Source organism: Phyllopteryx taeniolatus, chromosome 9 (assembly GCF_024500385.1).
Source record: "Phyllopteryx taeniolatus isolate TA_2022b chromosome 9, UOR_Ptae_1.2, whole genome shotgun sequence".
Classification (NCBI taxonomy): domain Eukaryota; kingdom Metazoa; phylum Chordata; class Actinopteri; order Syngnathiformes; family Syngnathidae; genus Phyllopteryx; species Phyllopteryx taeniolatus.
Window position 1 is genome coordinate 28,756,830 of NC_084510.1, and position 18,197 is coordinate 28,775,026.

The following is an 18,197-nucleotide window of genomic DNA, read 5'->3' on the forward strand; positions in this document are numbered from 1 at the left end:
TCCATTTCAAACTGATCAATTGTACTTTTATGTATTTTTGTTACATTTCATCAGCCGTTACAAACACTTCCAAACGAACTTCTGGCGTTCTTCACCCAATTAATTTTATTGTGAAAATCTTTCCCCCGGAAAAAAACTCCCATGGCTCTTGCTAGCTATGCGAGACCGTCAGCGTCTGCAATGATGGCAGACAGACGGCAACAATAACGTGACAACAACCCCACGCCAACTTTAAGAGGAACCAGCCTCGGGTCCTTTTTATCGTCTGCCCGCGTCAGGTACGCTGTGGTGCCGCTTGGAGTTCCCAATTTCCTCGACGGAAAGCCGGGAGGGCCGGTGTACGTTAGCTTAAATGCTGCGTTCAAACGATTGTTTAATAATGGCAACACTTTGTCGTGAACGGTGCGTTCAGGCGGCAGTGTTTTAATTTTTCATCACGTTAAGTCGATTTTTGATACATTTAACACATTTAATTATTATGATTGACGTCGACGTGTTAGCTTGTCAACCTGACAAGTCTGCAGCGAGGCGTAAAAGGGGCGACATGTTATATTAGAACGACGCCAACAAAACACCGTCGCTGTCGTTTGCAATGAAATAAAATGGACTATTCAGATGGAGAAAGATTAGCGTTCTAGCTTTAGCTCGGGGTGGGATTTTGTATGCTGCGGAAGCAACTCCCTCACTCGAAATAGCCGAGCTTAACCTACCGCGACATTGCATAACCTGACGTGACGACAGTGTCATGAGCGCATGCTATGTTATTTCATATTCACAACATTAGATGCACACACACACTCATGACACCCATTCCAAAAAGCTGGATCACAAATTCTGCCTCTACAAATGTGTTAATTTACTTTTAAGTTGATTATTGTGGTTGTAGTCTCCTTATATCCTTATTTATTTATTTTTTTGCTGGACATCAAAACTGGCTACTTATGAATCAGTATTTTCTACCCACGTTATTGTCAGCATTTAAAACACTAGGATGAAAAGTTGCGATTCCCCCCCCCCCCCCCCCAAAAAAAATGGGTTCCACTTTATAATATTCGTACCATTACTAAGGGTTTATACACGGTTACATAGTGGTAAATAATGACTTTGTTAGCTATGTAAACACCAAATAAACTGGTCTGTTTGTTTGCCAAATAGCGGTATGACAATTTGTGTTTGCTCTCTGTGGTGTGGTAGCGCCTCATCAATCAAGCTTAGCCACATGGCAATGGGACTGCCTGGATAGGACAGGTTTATAATGTCATTGATAACCTGCATCGCAATCACTCGTAAATGTAGTAATGCTCCATTTCTATTTCATGTCACAGTTGCTGGTTCTTGGCAGTGTTATGGATGAACTATGAAGGCCCAATTACAAGTCACAGGTATGTCATGTTTATGACATTTATATATATATATATATATATATATATATATATATATTTTTTTTTACTTTTTAAAATCATTCCCAGCTGTGTTAACATGTCTGTGAAAGACTTTCATCAACAATATTGCAAGGATCAAGAATTCTAGTTTTGAGGGGGTGATCCTCCTGTCTCGAGTAAATGAGCCACTGCTCAGCCAGCCCCCCTCTATCGTGGAGCCAATGCCTATCGTTACCATGTCAACCAGGGTCGTCGCTCGGGGGTTGCGACTTGGTGAGCGGCTTCTACTGGCATAAAGAAGCCCAGAGTGTTGGCAGACATTAATATATTTTTCAATAGCGAGGCTTCGAGCTGTTAAATGCCGCTCCCATTTGAAGTTTCCCGTCAAACTAAACGTAAAACAAAGAGAATGACACGTTTATTGAAATCAAGCACATAACTTTGCCTCAACGCTCGCTAGCTTAATGCTAACACATAATAGGAAACGCCTTAGACCGGCAAATAAATAGCATCTATGTGGTTATTACCCTTTCACACAGTGCAGCGATACATGTAGACAGTAAATAACAATACTTTCAGGCATGTATACTTCATCCTCTATGAAAACCAACTCATATTGGAACAGCTTACTGAGTCACTTAGAGGAGTTGTGAAACGGTTCTTCTTCGTTTGTTTCTTTGTGACTGCATTATACTGCACCCTGGTGGCCAAGTCGCACACACCAGAAGGAGCCGCAATGATGGAATCATGATGCACAAAGTGTTTAATTATTTACATTGGATTTAATGATGTTATTACTATTATGTTTTCATAAAGTACAATATTGAATGCTATTTCCTTCATTAAAAATACATGACAAACACTTGAGTTGTTTTTTTGTGGCGGAGTTGAAATGGGTTAATGGCATTTCCATTCATTTCAATGAGGAAAGATGATTTGAGATATGAGTGTTGCAAGTGTGGTCACGGAAGTAATTAAATTCGTATCTCACGGCACCACTGTATGTGCTGCTTGTCAGAAGCTAACACCGTTCGCTAACACAAATGTGTGAGCCCAACCAAACTCACTATACAAGCAATTAAATCGTTTTTATTTTCCAATATGTGTCCTTTAAGATTAAAACGGTGGAGTGTGAGTTTCCACCTGAGCAGTTTTGAACGATTATTTAAATGGGATGTTTGGTATCCTTTCCCAGTCCTCTCCGCCAAACTTAAGGAAAACAAAAAGAACTGGTTTGGTCCCAGTCCGTACGTGGAGGTAGCCGTGGACGGCCAATCAAAGCGGACTGAGAAGTGTAACAACACACACAGTCCAAAATGGAAGCAGGCGCTCACCGTGTAAGAACCTTTTTTATTTGATTTATTATTATTATTTTTTGAAACACTGCCAAAGCTTCTGTCTGGTCCTGACACGTCTTTGCTTCCAGCATCGTGACGCCTCTCAGCAAGCTGATATTCCGCGTGTGGAGCCACCAGACGCTGAAGGCGGACATTTTGTTAGGAATGGCCACGCTGGAGATCTGCGACACCCTGAAGGCCAACGAGCTGAAATGTGAGCGCTGGCTATTAGTCTGCACGTAGGTGTTTGAGATTTCCCCACAGAGGTATGAGGGACGAGCTCAGACTTATCTGATTTGGGATCATATCAAGCGTGGTTCTGTGCCAGGACACTGGCTGTCTATCAGTAGCTTATCATTCACTCTTTGCCTGAGGTTTTGCACTCTTGTTAAACAAGAGTTTAAACCTGTTTGGTTTTTTTTATGGGAATATTTTATCATGCGTTGGTGTTGCTTCCCTGAGATACTAGTCCTACCTTAGCGCTTCATCTTGTCGCTACTTGTGTGTTTTGTATTAAAACTGCTTGACCCTCAGTTGCCATCAGGGTAGATGGCACTAAACTAAAGAATATATACTTCTTTACTTGTATTCCTATGTATAATAATCATAATGAAATAATATCTGTTGAAGGTCAGAGTGCAAGGGTTTCATGGCGGTCGGTTAAAATTCATATTTGCGTTGTTAATGTTTTGTAATACCTACACGACATTTACTGCAAGTTTTTAACCATACAGTATGTTTTGTGGTACCATGTTGTGTTTGTGTGTGTGTGTGTGGGTGGGTGTGGTCCTCAGTGTGCGAGGTGGTCCAGACGCTGCAGCTGTGCTCCGACAGAGATTCCCGGGATATCGTCGGCGATCTGTCCGTCTGTCTGGACGGCATGCACGTGGACCCAGACGCCTTTGCCTCGGCAGAGAGAGACTACGGTGAGATGATTGTGCTATTCAGAGACAGGTGAAAAAACTAAATTTGATGAAGTCAATTTTGCGCTCTGTAAAGCTCGAAAATACGGCAGACCTGCAGTCTTCTTCTCATTCATGTTGCTTGCCAGTTGTCCGCTGCTGTGTCAAGTACATTGCTTTGGAGTCCAAGAAAACATTTCTTCTTTCTTTTCAATCCAGCTTCTATCCTAAAAGACGGTGCAAGGCCAAATGGAAACACTGGAAATAGGTGGAGTGTCCCTTTTTAACAGAAGACTGTTACATACAAACAATTCAAAAATATCCATCTTACATGCAAATGTTGCAGGGCAAGCAGAGCTGCATCTCCCTCCAGTGATTTGGATGAGTGGGTCATTGTACCTGATGCTCGCACTGTCAATGGCGTGAGCTCCCCTTCCCATTCTCCAGGGGGCACCGGTGGCTCTCGTCGCTCTCGATCGACCCGGCCTTCCTCCGCACCCGGTAGACCTGCCACCTCACCAAGTAGTACGATCACGTGATTAAGCGACGACGTAAAAAAAAAAAAAAAAAAAGCGTATGGCGGCTTTAATTGTTTGCTGTTTCTGCTTGCAGCTTCCTCCAGCAGTTCCTCTCCAAGCGAGTTAAGCGAGGGTCCAGCAACTGACATCTCCTCCCAGGCCTCCGCTAGCGAGGGTTCGGATCGGCACGTGGACTTGGGGGCAGCGGGAGCGGCAGAGGAGGCTGTGGCAAGGCCCCCTACGGCGAGCGGCCCCAAACCAGCCGCGCTGGCAGCACCAGCCACAGCTGCTCCCAGAGTCTCGCCCATGAGCGGCGGCCCCTTGCCACAAGGGTACAGACACCTCACACTTCCGTTACGCACAAAAAGAATAGGCTTTTGGCTGAAATTTGAGGATGAACCCAAAATGCTCTATTACCTTTACATGTGAACTAAATTTGCCCTTGAAACTTTTGAACTTTTTAATTGTGTCCAACTGTTCAGTGTTTCAGTACTTTTTGTGAGTAGTGTATGTTGTCCCTTAGGCGTGTCTTGCAGTCACACTGACGTGTCTCGTTTTGTTCCGTGCAGTTGGGAGCAACGAGTGGACCAGAATGGACGCATGTACTTTGTAGATCACATTGAGAAGAGGACAACCTGGGACCGACCCGAGTCGCTGCCCACAGGGTGAGGCTGCACACGATATTGCATAGGAAGGTCACCCACAAGTGACGCAGCACTCGCGTCCTGGGCTAGGTTCATCAGATTAGTACTGAATGTATTAATTCAATAAAATGTATTTAACTATTATTTATTTATATTTTTTAAATATATATAGTTTATTTTATTTATTCATCTCATTATGTTATTTATTGTATGCAATAAAATGATAAATATTAGTAAAATGAACCATTTTACATATACATTTATAATTGTTGTAGTTAATGTAATACATGCTAAGCTAATTAATGATCATTCAATTAATTAATAACACAATCCAAAAAAGAAAATGAATAATTGTATCATTAAAAAATTTTTTACTTACACATTTTGACGATTACATTTTTTATTTTTAAATACCTTATGTACAAACGACCTGGCCCAACTGCTAGATTTAAAAACCAAGTGTGGGCGACCCCTGCTTTAATTCAGTAGCTGCAAATGTATCATATTGATGAAGATTTTTTTCATTTTGATGGAGATCTGCGTTCTACTGAGGGCCATTCTGGTTGATGAAAATACTGCTGCACATTGTATTTTAAATTTTTTTTGCACAATCCTGCTCATGAACAAACCCCTTAAAATTGTTATCTTAAAATAAGAGGGTCCTTTATTATTTCCACAGTTGGTAAATTCACTAGGTGAAGCAAGAGAAACTGCCAAGATAATACAATATCAAGTAGTCGTAATAATGGCGAAAGTACTCATTTACAAACTATGCAATTTACTCCATTCAAAGTTGTACATGCGTCACATGTTGAATAATTCACACTTAGGTAGAGGTAACACATGGGAAACGTGCGATTGAACAAGTAAGTGTAAACTGCACTGTAAATGAGTGTATTCTGGTTGTAGCAAATAGTTTTAACCAAGAAATAGTGGCCAGTAACAATGAAACCCGATGTGTGCGCAGGTGGGAGCGCAGGGTGGACCCCATGGGCCGCGTGTACTTTGTTGACCACATCACCAGGACGACCACGTGGCAGCGCCCCACGCAGGAGTCGGTGCGCAACTACGAGGAGTGGCAGCATCAGCGCAGCCAGCTGCAGGGAGCCATGCAGCAGTTCAACCAGAGGTTCATCTATGGGGTGAGATGGGTGACCCCTGTAAAATCAAAAGCCCAAATTGAAGGAGTTAAGATTGTAAAGAAGGCTTGTCTTTTTTTCTTCAGCTCCAGGACCAGTTGGCGGCCACGTCCAACAAAGAGTTTGATCCGATGGGCCCTCTGCCACACGGCTGGGGTAAATATCACCTATTTCTTGTAACTGTAGTCCTTCACGTCCTGGAAAACCACTGGAAATATATTTTGTGATATTTATCTCTTTTATTATAACAGAAAAGAGGACAGACACAAACGGCAGAGTGTATTATGTCCATCATCCGACTCGGGCGACTCAGTGGGAAGACCCCAGGACACAAGGGTGGGTATGCATGAGGGTAATGCTAATCTGAGCATAGTTTATTAAGTTTACAGGGAGCCCTTGGTTTATTCACAAATTTGTCCACAAGATGGAACGTGCTGTAGTCTATCACTAAACATGCTAACGCAGTAGTATTGTTAGTGCACGCTGATGTCACAGCATTCGCCACTTAGTCAGTCTCTCAAACAACAACAAACACAACAATGAAAAATACATTTGATGAATTTATCCATCCATCTACAACCCCAATTCCAACAAAGTTGGGACGTTGTGTTAAACATAAATAAAAAGAGAATACAATGATTTGCAAATCATGTTCAACTTATATTTAATTGAATACACAACAAAGACAAGATATTGAATCTTCAAACAGATAAACCTTATTGTTTTTAGCAAATAATCATTAACTTAGAATTTTATGGCTGCAATACGTTCCGAAAAAGCTGGGACAGGTGGCAAAAAAGACTGAGAAAGTTGAGGAATGCTTATCAAACACCTGTTTGGAATAAACAGGCTCATTGGGAACAGGTGGGTGCCATGATTGGGTATAAAAGAAGCTTCCCTGAATTGCTCAGTTATTCACAAGCAAAGATGGGGCGAGGTTCACCTCTTTGTGAACAAGTGCGTGAGAAAATAGTCGAACAGTTTAAGGACAATGTTCCTCAACGTACAATTGCAAGGAATTTAGGGATTGCATCATCTACGGTCCATAATATCATCAAAACGTTCAGAGATTCTGGAGAAATCGCTGCATGTAAGCGGCAAGGCCGAAAACCAACATTGAATGCCCATAACCTTCGATCCCTCAGGCGGCACTGCATTAAAAACCAACATCAATGTGTAAAGGATATCACCACATGGGCTCACTTACACATCTGTGAAGGCACCATTAATGCTGAAAGGTACATACAGGTTTCGGAGAAACATATGCTGCCATCCAAGCAACGTCTTTTTCATGGACGCCCCTGCTTATTTCAGCAAGACAATGCCAAACCACATTCTGCACGTGTTACAACAGCGTGGCTTCGTAGTAAAAAAGTGCGGGTACCAGACTGGCCTGCCTGCAGTCCAGATCTGTCTCCCATTGAAAATGTGTGGGGCATTATGAAGCGTAAAATACGACAACGGAGACCCCGGACTGTTGAACAGCTGAAGCTGTACATCAAGCAAGAATGGGAACGACTTCCACCTACAAAGTTTCAACAATAGGGGTCCTCAATTCCCAAACATTTATTGAATGTTGTTAAAAGAAAAGGTGATGTAACACTGTGGTAAACATGACCCTGTCCCAGCTTTGTTGGAATGTGTTGCAGCCATAAAATTCAGATTATTTGCTAAAAACAATAAAGTTTATCAGTTTGAACATTAAATATCTTGTCTTTGTAGTGTATTCAATTAAATATAGGTTGAACACGATTTGCAAATCATTGTATTCTGTTTTTATATATGTTTAACACAACGTCCCAACTTCATTGGAATTGGGGTTGTAGTTCGTCCCTGATATTTTACCACCATCCATTTTGCATAGCACTTGATCTCCTTAGGGTTGCTGGTAAGCTGGGGTCTACCCGACTGTGGGTAAGAAGCGAGGTACACCCTGGACTGGTTGCCAGCCAATTCCAAAATAAAGTTTCCTAAATCCGAATCACTTCAAACTGAAGCTCTTGTACTGCTATCTTCATACCTACAGGGGGCGCTATTGTTTCACTTTGCTACTTTATTTCCTTTCAAAGTAGCTAAGTCGATCCCAGCAATTATTTGAAATTTTTTAAACTGTATGTGGCATTTCAGGGTAATATTGATGCAGTTTTTACTTTTCATTTGCGCGCCTAAAATATAATGTAAAGTAGATGACGGTTACTGAATGCCCCACATATATCTGGAAGAGAAAACTATTTCGTCTTGGCAATGTTTTGAACATTTTAAATGTTGTGGCTTCGCAAGATAATGTTAATGTTATTTCTACTGGGATTTGTTGGTATGCCTCACCAATTACAGATAATGTAAAGTCCATGATGGAAGATAAACTATTGAAGTGCTTTGTTAACAATTGCTGTGTTTGTGCTTTTTAGGCTGCTGAATGACAAGCCTCTGCCTGAGGGCTGGGAGATGAGGTTCACCGTGGACGGCATCCCCTACTTTGTGGATCACAACAGGCGGACCACCACCTACATTGACCCTCGCACGGGCAAATCCTCGCTGTGAGTTGTCGGTTAAGCAGTCGGAGATGTTTAATGGCTTTCTCGGAGTAAAAATGGTTTGGCTGTTTTTACCCAACAGTGAAAACGGACCGCAGATTACCTACGTCAGGGACTTTAAAGCCAAAGTGCAATACTTCAGGTTCTGGTGTCAGGTAAAAAAGGCAGATTATGTCTGAATTAGCATCAAAACTTATTTTTCTATTCCCCCCCAACCCTCTCCGACAGCAACTGTCAATGCCTCAGCACATAAAGATTTCTGTGTCCAGGAAAACCTTGTTTGAAGACTCATTCCAGCAGGTAGTGAAATGAAGCCGTCACAACTTCTATCCCGCTGGTGCTCGGTTGAGTAAATGCTTGAACTGCTCCATTCAAAGATCATGAGCTTCCATCCTCAAGATCTGAGACGGCGACTGTGGATCATTTTCCCCGGGGAGGAAGGTTTGGACTACGGCGGCGTGGCCCGGTAATTTCTACCTCATCTCGTATCAGTGAACGGGGAACGCGTTGCCCTCGGTTGTGTTTATTCTTGCCTCGTGTCTGCAGGGAATGGTTCTTCCTGCTCTCTCACGAAGTGCTCAACCCTATGTATTGCCTGTTCGAGTATGCTGGCAAAGACAACTACTGTCTGCAGATCAACCCCGCCTCCTACATCAACCCCGACCACCTCAAGTACTTCAAGTTCATTGGGCGCTTCATCGCCATGGTAACCACAGCTCAGTGTTCTGTCACTCAATTGATGGGAAAAAAATGTTTTATCAATTAGGGATTCGCTGTATATTAATATTAGATGGCAGAGAATGCTGTCAATGAAAAAAAAAACGATGACTCAAATGAGCTTTCATAATTTTCTGTTCACAAATAAGCATGAATTTCTTTGGAAGCCTGAAGAGCAAGCCAGGACACAAACAGCCCGAGGCGCTGGGCTAAATCTGTTCTATGAAAGTAAAGGAAGTGCAACCTGCACGGGTAACAACAAGTCAACAAGCAGCCTTGGGTGGTCAATCTACGAACTAAAAACACCCTCTCTCAAAGTTAGCAGGGGAAGGAACCCTCACTCGATTTAATATTCCATCCATACATCCATTTTCTGAGCCGCTTCTCCTCACTAGGGTCGCGGGCGTGCTGGAGCCTATCCCAGCTGTCATCGGGCAGGAGGCGGGGTACACCCTGAACTGGTTGCCAGCCAATCGCAGGGCACATACAAACAAACAACCAGTCGCACTCACAGTCACACCTATGGGCAATCTAGAGGTCTCCAATCAATGCATGTTTTTGGGATGTGGGAGGAAACCGGAGTGCCCGGAGAAAACCCACGCAGGCACGGGGAGAACATGCAAACTCCACACGGGCGGGGCCGGGGATTGAACCCGGGTCCTCAGAACTGTGAGGCTGACGCTCTAACCAGTCGTCCACCGTGCCGCCAATTTAATATTCCACCGTATTTATTTATTATAAAAAATATATATATATATAAAAAAAAGGTCCGACACATTCTCTTTTTCACAGCCTTTTTAGCCAGCACACTATCCATTTTTCCATCCATCCATTTTTTTTTTTTTTATAAATATCACTTGTCCTTTTTTTAATCAAAACAATTGCACTGTCTCTAATTTTTACACATTTAATGTTATTTTTTCAGATTCCTCTCTGTCCACATTAAGCCCATTAAATCATTTTTGTAAATTTATGAACTAGTCCATATTAATAAATCAACTTTTTCCCCCTTACGTGTTTTCATCCTAGGCTTTGTTCCACGGCAAGTTCATCGACACGGGTTTCTCGCTTCCCTTCTACAAGCGCATCCTGAACAAGTCTCTGGCCCTCAAAGACCTGGAGTCCGTGGATCCTGAGTTTTACAACTCTCTCATTTGGATCAAGTAGGTTGGGGTGCAGGGGGAGGTCTCTAACTTCAAATGCTCCTCGACGGTTGGGTTGGCAACTGATGGACATGCATGTGATACCATTTGGTTTGCCACCATTACTTTATTGACACTATAAATTGATGTGTTCTCTTCCTTTATCCTGCATCTAAGGCTCGTTGGATTGTATATTTGCAACTCTGTAAGCAAGCGAATGATCTGAACTGTGCGTCTCTAAGGGATAACAACATAGAAGAGTGCGGTCTGGAGATGTTCTTCTCCGTCGACAAAGAGATCCTGGGGGAGGTCACCACGCACGAGCTCAAACCGGACGGCGGGAACGTTCAAGTGACTGAGGAAAATAAGGAGGAGTACATCAGGTGCCATCTTCACATTTCAAACACACACCTTGAAATGCGACTCAAGTCATGGCAGGCAGGACGTGCTTACGTTGTGCTAATGTCAGGTTGGTGGCTGAGTGGAGGCTGTCCAGAGGTGTGGAGGAGCAGACCCAGGCCTTCTTTGAGGGCTTCAATGAAGTTCTCCCGCAGCAATACCTTCAATACTTTGACGCTAAGGAACTCGAGGTACTCTAGAATCCTGTCACGTGTGATTTGTGAGGTCTAAACGCCACACTCACTCTGCCCGCTCGCTCGCTGTCTTTAGGTGATGCTGTGCGGGATGCAGGAGATAGACCTGGTGGACTGGCAGAGGAACACCATCTACAGGCATTACGCTCGGACCAGCAAGCAGATCCATTGGTTTTGGCAGGTCAGTACTGTCACTATTGTGCACACCAAATATACAAATACACAGTAGTGTATGTCCTCAAATACGACACACAGGCAATGTTCCCCCTACAGGTAAATTCTGTTTTTGTTTTTTTGCCCATAATGACACGCATCAGGTTTTTTAATGTCAATGTGAACTGTACAATTCTGATTAATTTCATATCCAAACCCAGGCCTCGCTCATATCGTGTTGATATGAATCGGATATGTATCTGATGCGAGTGCAGTACGGACTATAAGTTATAAACTGTTAGAGCATGATTGGATTGTTTTTGAACAAACCTCCAAATGTTAGTAGTATTTGGGGGGGGGGGGACTTAAAATGCACTGTTCAAAATGATTGTGCATAACATTTTCAAGACAGTTTAGAGGGTTTAAAGAACTGAAAACAGTCATGTTGAATTTGCTGCCTTACTAAAATCAAAAGCTAATTCAATCAAAGACATCGAGTTACAGTCAAGTTACATTTTAGCATAGGACCCATTATTCGATAGCAGCTTCACAATTGCGACATCCATTCAACCCGGCAATCTTTCCGTTTGCAGTTTGCAAAGGAGATGGACAACGAGAAGAGGATGCGACTGCTGCAGTTTGTCACAGGAACGTGTCGCCTTCCTGTCGGCGGCTTTGCTGACCTCATGGGTACTTTGTCACGTTCTTGGTGTTAATCACCCCGTCGGTTTGCTTGATTTACATTTTCCCCCTTAATTGTTTTTTTAACCCCCGAATAACTGTAGGAAGCAACGGCCCTCAGAAGTTCTGCATCGAGAAGGTGGGCAAAGAGAACTGGCTTCCGCGAAGCCACACATGGTACGTGCAGTTTAGTTCTTACTTCCATACTGGTAAGCTGGTCGCGCATTTTCCTGTCTCCCGATCAAATGAGACGAAAGATTATCATGAGCAATTTATTTTGTGGCATGGGGTGATTCAAGAGTTTTTTGGTTATTTTTTTTTCCTTCCTCTGTGGAACTATGCAGGCTATCACAGGTCAGTCTTGGTATTACAACACATTTGGCTTGGTGGGACAAGACTCCGGTTGCTGTGTTAGTCATCTATATAAACCGATAAATGGCTCAAATTTGAGCTTCCCCCCCCCCCCCAAATTCTGTCAAAGACAGTAAAGGCCTGATAATCGGATGTCTCTAATGATTATCCTATGGTGTGGGGCTTGTTAAGAGTTATAATGTTAAAAATCGTAACATGTGTACCTTGCTTTAACTAGTTTTGATGGTGTAAATGCTGTGGGGTGACAATAGACTAATTACTAAAAAAAAAAAAAAAAAAGTAATAATAAACCATTCTTTTTCCTTATTGGTTAAAAAAAAATCGTATTTTTAAGGAGATCAACGGATTTCTCATGGATAAAAAAGCAATATTACAGCCGTGAAGAGCTATATTTTATTCTTTCTGTGGAATGTTATGTTTCTTCCTTGTACGCTTAATCACATGCAATTACCATTTCTCATAATTAAGTTATTTTTGTCTCTCCGTTGTCCCGCCAAGCTTTAATCGTTTGGACCTGCCTCCGTACAAGAGCTACGAGCAGCTAAAGGAGAAACTCATGTTTGCCATCGAGGAGACGGAAGGTTTTGGGCAGGAGTGACGACACCACGCCGCACCTTTTTCCTCGGAGCTGATTTTATCCTCCACTTCACGTCGACTGTATGCAATCACAGCTGCTTGAAGAGTTGTTTTAGCCCTAAGGCAATTCTCCACCTCTTTCCTGCATCTCATCTGAAGTCACAACATTATGGTGTGCGAGTGCAAAATCAACAATGCTCTTTGTCAAGACTATGCACTCAATTTTATTCTCAGATTATATTTGATTTATAGTTTAATCTCCACACACGTGTTCTGACTGGATTGACTTTAAAATGTAGCACCGGATGTTCCTTTCTTCATTTAAAAAAAAAAAAAAAAAAAGATTTCAGATTTCATTTCCTTGCTTTCTTGAACGTAGTTTGCACATGAACTGTGAGCGGCAAAGACCGTGTGATTGTCCCTGACAGAGCTTGTATTTTTTTAATGTGCAATAGTTTTGTAGCTCAACCAACAATCGTCTCTGATCACTTTACGAGATAAGTTTTCACTTATTTGTGCTGATTTTACTCTCCAATATGTCGCAGAATCATTTTGCTGGTTTGCTTTTGATTTCATAGGACCAAATTCCCCCACCCCTCAAAAAAGACACCTCCTATGTATTATAAATACACTGGACCTCAAGGGGTCATTTTGTAATCTGTGGCTGATTAACAAATAATTGGTGAAAAAAAAAAATGTTACTGATGAAGTGGGAACAATCCTGTGTTGTACGATTTGTAAAATAATGTCCTCTTCCCACTGAGTGGTAGCAAAGTCTTTGCCGTGTGTCTACAAAACGATCCTAGGTAGATAACCCAGAAGTCAAATCTGTTTAATGTGCTAAGTGACGACTGCAGTCAAAATACACTTGTTTAATACCTAAATACATATAATTCACACAAGTCGTGGTCCCTTTTGTAATTGTGGCTTGGAAGTGAAACGCTCAAGGGTGGCCCTAGTTTTATAGGGCATCAGTTATGGTCTTATTGGGTCTTTTGCCCCCCCCCCCCCCCCCCCCCCCATAACATCAACCTTTTAAGATGTTTGCAAGTCATTATTTCAAATTGGAAACAAAATCTATATATACTAATCATAAGATACGTCTAAAGTTGTGTGCTTAAAATCTTCATCATTCTCAGTCACTGTGAGACGCTTTCTGTCATAGCTGCGACATTGGGTACAACTGTACATCGGTCATGAAATATTTTGCTCACCTTCACGCAGTGGCAGTTCGAGCCCGTTTGTCTATGCGAGTGTCAATCAAAATGAAACTTTAGAATATTTTTTTTTCATTTGATTGTTAAGGTGTACCGAATTTTTTTGGCTGCTGAGTTTGTGTATACTCACTCATAGTGGACCAAGTAGGTATCATTACACAGACCTCTCGAAATTGGTTATACAGACCTGTGATTAGGGCGGGGGGGGGGGGGGGGGGGGGGGGGATTGCTTTATCACTCAAATGGTTGTACCTTAATAAAATAATTTGATATGATCCACTTCACTCAATATCAGGAGATCAGCCATCCATTCATCCAGCTCTTTACTGCTTATCCTCACTAGAGGTGTGTGTGTGTGTTGGAGACCATCCCAGCTGGCTTTGGGTGAGAGATGGGGTTACACCCTGAACTGGTCGCCAGCCGGTCACAGGGCACACGTAAATGACAATTTACACCTAAGGACAATTTAGTCTGTGATTAAGATATGTTTTGGGAATGTGGGAGGAAACCCACGCAGGCATTGGGGGGGGCATGCAAACGACACACAGCAAGGCCAGAGCAGGGATTTGAACCCACAACCTCTGAACGTTGAGGCGAATGTGCTAACCAGTCGTACACCGTGCCACTATCAGGTGATTATGTTATTTTAAATAATACAAATTCATATTTTATCTACACAGTACAGATACACAAATGAATTGTCGGGCGAAACATATGCATATTGCATCTTCCCAATAATAATAATAATACCCAAAACGAATACATTTTACTAAAGCCAAAAATAAAGTCCTTTCACACTCAAATACTATATATCAATTGATAATCATTAGAATATTATGTGTAGTAATATAATAGTACCAGATTAGGTAATATTACCACTGCTTTGTCACGATGTTATTTTATACGTGCTTATTTGACAGTATTTTTTTTATTTTTATTTTTGCGGTAGTCGTTATAGGTACCAATTTGTTGTTATATGTTCCTCGACGGCCCAATTCCGGAGTGACACCTGTTGCTCGGACTGTTCGTGTGCAACATGAATTAATGCCCCCCTCAACGAGCGTTGTCAATAGAAAGTCATGGCGGTGCTAAAAACGCTGCTCAAAACTTTACTTTATACCGTCAATCACCTTTTGCAACAAGAAAAATACAAAGCAGCTCTGGCGGTTCTCAAAGGCTTCCGAAATGGCGCCGTGTGAGTGAAAAACGTTTATGTAGCGCACATTACTTGGTGCCAAAGTGTTGCGGATAAGACAACATGACGTGTTTTTATGTCCGTGTTTGATAGCAACATTGAATATGGTTGTCCTAAATTCGTCGCCGTTCTGTGTCTCTCAGATATGGAGCTAAAATCAGAGCACCGCATGCATTTGTCATGACTTTTCTATTCCGGAGTGGAAGGTAAGCTGGTGTCAAGAATGAATTTCAGAATCAGAATCAGAATCTTGTTATGAAGACTGACACAGCAGACAATGTATTGGGCTGCACCTCCTAATAATCACTGAATTCAGCTCTTTATTTTACTGCAGGTGTATTATGTGTTTCTTTTAGTGTAGATGTGTAAAGTAGAAAAGCACTGTAGTACCGTAACAAATGGATTGGAACTGGAATGAAAATCTCCAGATTCTTCTCAGGAAAGTGAAAAACTGCTTGAACCTCTTATGAATTTTCTTTTCTTGATTCATGCTGATTTCCCACTGTATTTCCCAAAATAGCGCATTGAACGCTTGAGTCGCAATAAGGCAGGCTAAACAAACAACCGCAATGGAGGAGAACAAGGATCTTCAGATACTTACTTCTGAATGATGAATTTTATCCAAGAGGAGACTTAGGCACAGCAGCAGAGTTAAGCTGAAGTTAGCGTGGGTGTTTTATTGTTGCCATTTCTAGCCATGTCTTCTCAAATGTTACCATGGAGATGATGGAGCGGAGTAGTTTCACGGTGAGTAGGTACAATGCAGTAGAAAAGAAATTAGAATTACATGTAATGCCCATGTCATGAATATAAAGCCTTACTTCTCTGCACTTATTTTAGTTTGAGCATGGCCACGTTTTCGTCCCACTATAATAATCATTTGTTTACTTTTTTCCTTTGTCTTTACCTCAAAGTGATGGAGTCTGTGCTGATGTGTGTTTTTTCGCTCGTCTTAACAGTTTGACAGACAAACTCCGAGCCATTTTGAAGGCCACCTACATGCATTCGCGCAACCTGGCGTGCTTCGTGTTCACGTACAAGGGACTGCAGGCGCTGCAGGAAAAGCTCCAGGGGCGGAGTTTGCAATCTCACTCGTTCCTGGCCGCCTGCGTGGGAGGATGGTTGGTGTTTGGTGACAACAACAATATCAACAGTCAGGTATGTCAGGTCACTTTTTTTTTAATTTTTTTTTTATTAAACGTTCTTATATTGCAGAAGAGTTTTTCCACAATCTGTTCCGTGTGAAAGTTTTTCATGTAAAGTGAATCAGTCTGTCCCAGAGTGACGCTGTTAACTGTCCAGGTGGCGTTTTAAGTAGCATTGTAACATTCCTGTCATACAAGTGTCAAGAGAATTGTTCACTGTGTAAAAACTAAATAAATAAATGCAAAATACTCACTCTTGGATTGTATAATTAAAAAAAAAAAAAAAGTACAACGACTCACACTTTATAATGAAACTAAAATGAAGTAAAACTACAGAGCCTTTGACTTGGATAGTAAAACTACAAGGAAAACTACTCATCCTTTTGACTATAATAAAACAAAAATAGAGTGAACTACTAACCCTTTGACTGAAATAATGCAACTAAAATGAAGAACAACTACAAGGCATGACATTAACAAACATCAAAAAGCAAACCGTACTAGCATATTTCATCTTTTATCAAGTCTCGCGAGATTTGCCGACATGTCGCATCAGCTCCACTGCTCTGCCGCGGTTCCAGATCAACATGTACTTGCTGTCCCGGATCCTGTTCGCCCTCTCCCGGCTGGCCGCGGAGAAAGGGGTGGTCCCGCAGCCCAAACGAGACCCCTTCCCGCTGTTGGCCACCCTGGTGTGGGGCGCGGTCTTGTGGCTCTTCGAGTACCACCCGCACACGCTGCAGCCGTCGCTGCAGTCGTCCATGAACTACCTCTACCACGACAGCGACGTGTGGCACGACATCTCCGACTTCCTGCTCTATAACAAGCGCACGACCGGCGCTCTCAAATGAAGCTTTTACGCGATGGACCGCTCGTCTTGAAGAAGATCCGCACCGGGACACTGTTCAATTTGTGGAATTAAAGTATATACAGTATACAAGTGTATATAATTTGTGAAATATGAATGCTGTTGCCACACAATAAAATACTGTAAATAGGAGCAATTGAACTGTGCCTTCTCTTTCTTTTTGGGTTCCTCTAAATGAGTGTTTTTTTTAAAAAAAATTTTTTAATTTTTATACAAAGTACCACATTAAAATAAATTTAGCTCTCAATGTACAACCAGCGATAAACTACAGTAACGCTTAAGTTTTAATGAAAGACAAGGCAGGCAACATCATTTTAAATATAGAAACAAGCACAAATTGGCCTTCTAATGAACATTTTTTTAGTTTAATAAATCTCTCTGAATTTGACTTTGAGCTTAGCTACTGAAATAAATAACTTTCATACGCTATACGCTGTATTGCACCTGCCTACTATAACATCTCTTGCTTTCCGCATGTCAAAACAGTTACTGTGCTTTCTTAATAGTGTATGTCTATGCACTGAGGGGTAAAGACAATGTATATAAAATAAAATTGAATGTCAAACAGAAGAATCCCAAAATTAACTGATTGCATAACAATTTGGTGTCATCATCTAATTAATTCTCTGTAAAAGGATTTAGTCATTTCTCAAATTTTAGAATGCATCAAAAACATACATATATACACCACATGCAAATGGTGTTCTGTCTTATACATCTATAGTATAAAATACAAAACATTTAACCAACAAAAACAGTATTATTTAAAGAGAATTTATGATTATATGTAAGTAAAACAAAATCTGAAGAAAGTCACGACATAATTAATTTTGGTTGTACAAAATCAAGTTAAATACAATAAAAATCCCACTGATTGATATTTAATGTGAATGTCGTCCAATGGCTTGTCTGTAAATCTGTAAATACAATGGGTGAGTATGATTAGATGAGATTAGATTATGCTATCGATGACTAGTAACAGTATCGCGTGAGATTGTGTGTGAGCCAATAGCAGATGGAAAATCTTGTTCCGTTTAGTCGGAATTTCGTCACACTGTAAATGCACGAAGAATTTGGGCGAG

At 41.6% G+C, this 18,197-nt stretch overlaps 2 protein-coding genes across 4 annotated transcripts; both read left to right on the forward strand.

Moving 5' to 3' along the window:
* Positions 1-102: 102 nt before the first annotated feature.
* Positions 103-13,592, forward strand: itcha (itchy E3 ubiquitin protein ligase a). Of its 3 annotated transcripts, none has more exons than XM_061786456.1 (24): positions 103-278; positions 1,326-1,382; positions 2,578-2,719; positions 2,809-2,933; positions 3,514-3,645; positions 3,841-3,889; positions 3,968-4,143; positions 4,234-4,471; positions 4,709-4,804; positions 5,751-5,925; positions 6,009-6,078; positions 6,174-6,258; positions 8,331-8,459; positions 8,539-8,611; positions 8,685-8,756; positions 8,834-8,922; positions 9,003-9,162; positions 10,203-10,336; positions 10,558-10,698; positions 10,785-10,905; positions 10,985-11,089; positions 11,655-11,751; positions 11,847-11,919; positions 12,613-13,592. In XM_061786456.1, the coding sequence occupies exons 2-24, from the start codon at positions 1,358-1,360 to the stop codon at positions 12,710-12,712; spliced, it is 2,607 nt and encodes an 868-aa protein (XP_061642440.1). In that variant the 5' UTR covers positions 103-278; positions 1,326-1,357; the 3' UTR covers positions 12,713-13,592. The 3 variants fall into 3 exon arrangements, with proteins under 3 accessions (XP_061642440.1, XP_061642439.1, XP_061642441.1); XM_061786455.1 differs by having other exon boundaries at positions 105-278; positions 3,968-4,146; XM_061786457.1 differs by having other exon boundaries at positions 107-278; positions 3,968-4,122.
* Positions 13,593-14,908: 1,316 nt separating this feature from the next.
* Positions 14,909-17,247, forward strand: pxmp4 (peroxisomal membrane protein 4). The gene is made up of 4 exons (XM_061786474.1): positions 14,909-15,102; positions 15,246-15,308; positions 16,062-16,260; positions 16,829-17,247. Exons 1-4 carry the CDS (start codon positions 14,987-14,989, stop codon positions 17,096-17,098), a joined length of 648 nt encoding a protein of 215 aa, XP_061642458.1. The 5' UTR covers positions 14,909-14,986; the 3' UTR covers positions 17,099-17,247.
* The last annotated feature ends 950 nt before the right edge of the window (positions 17,248-18,197 follow it).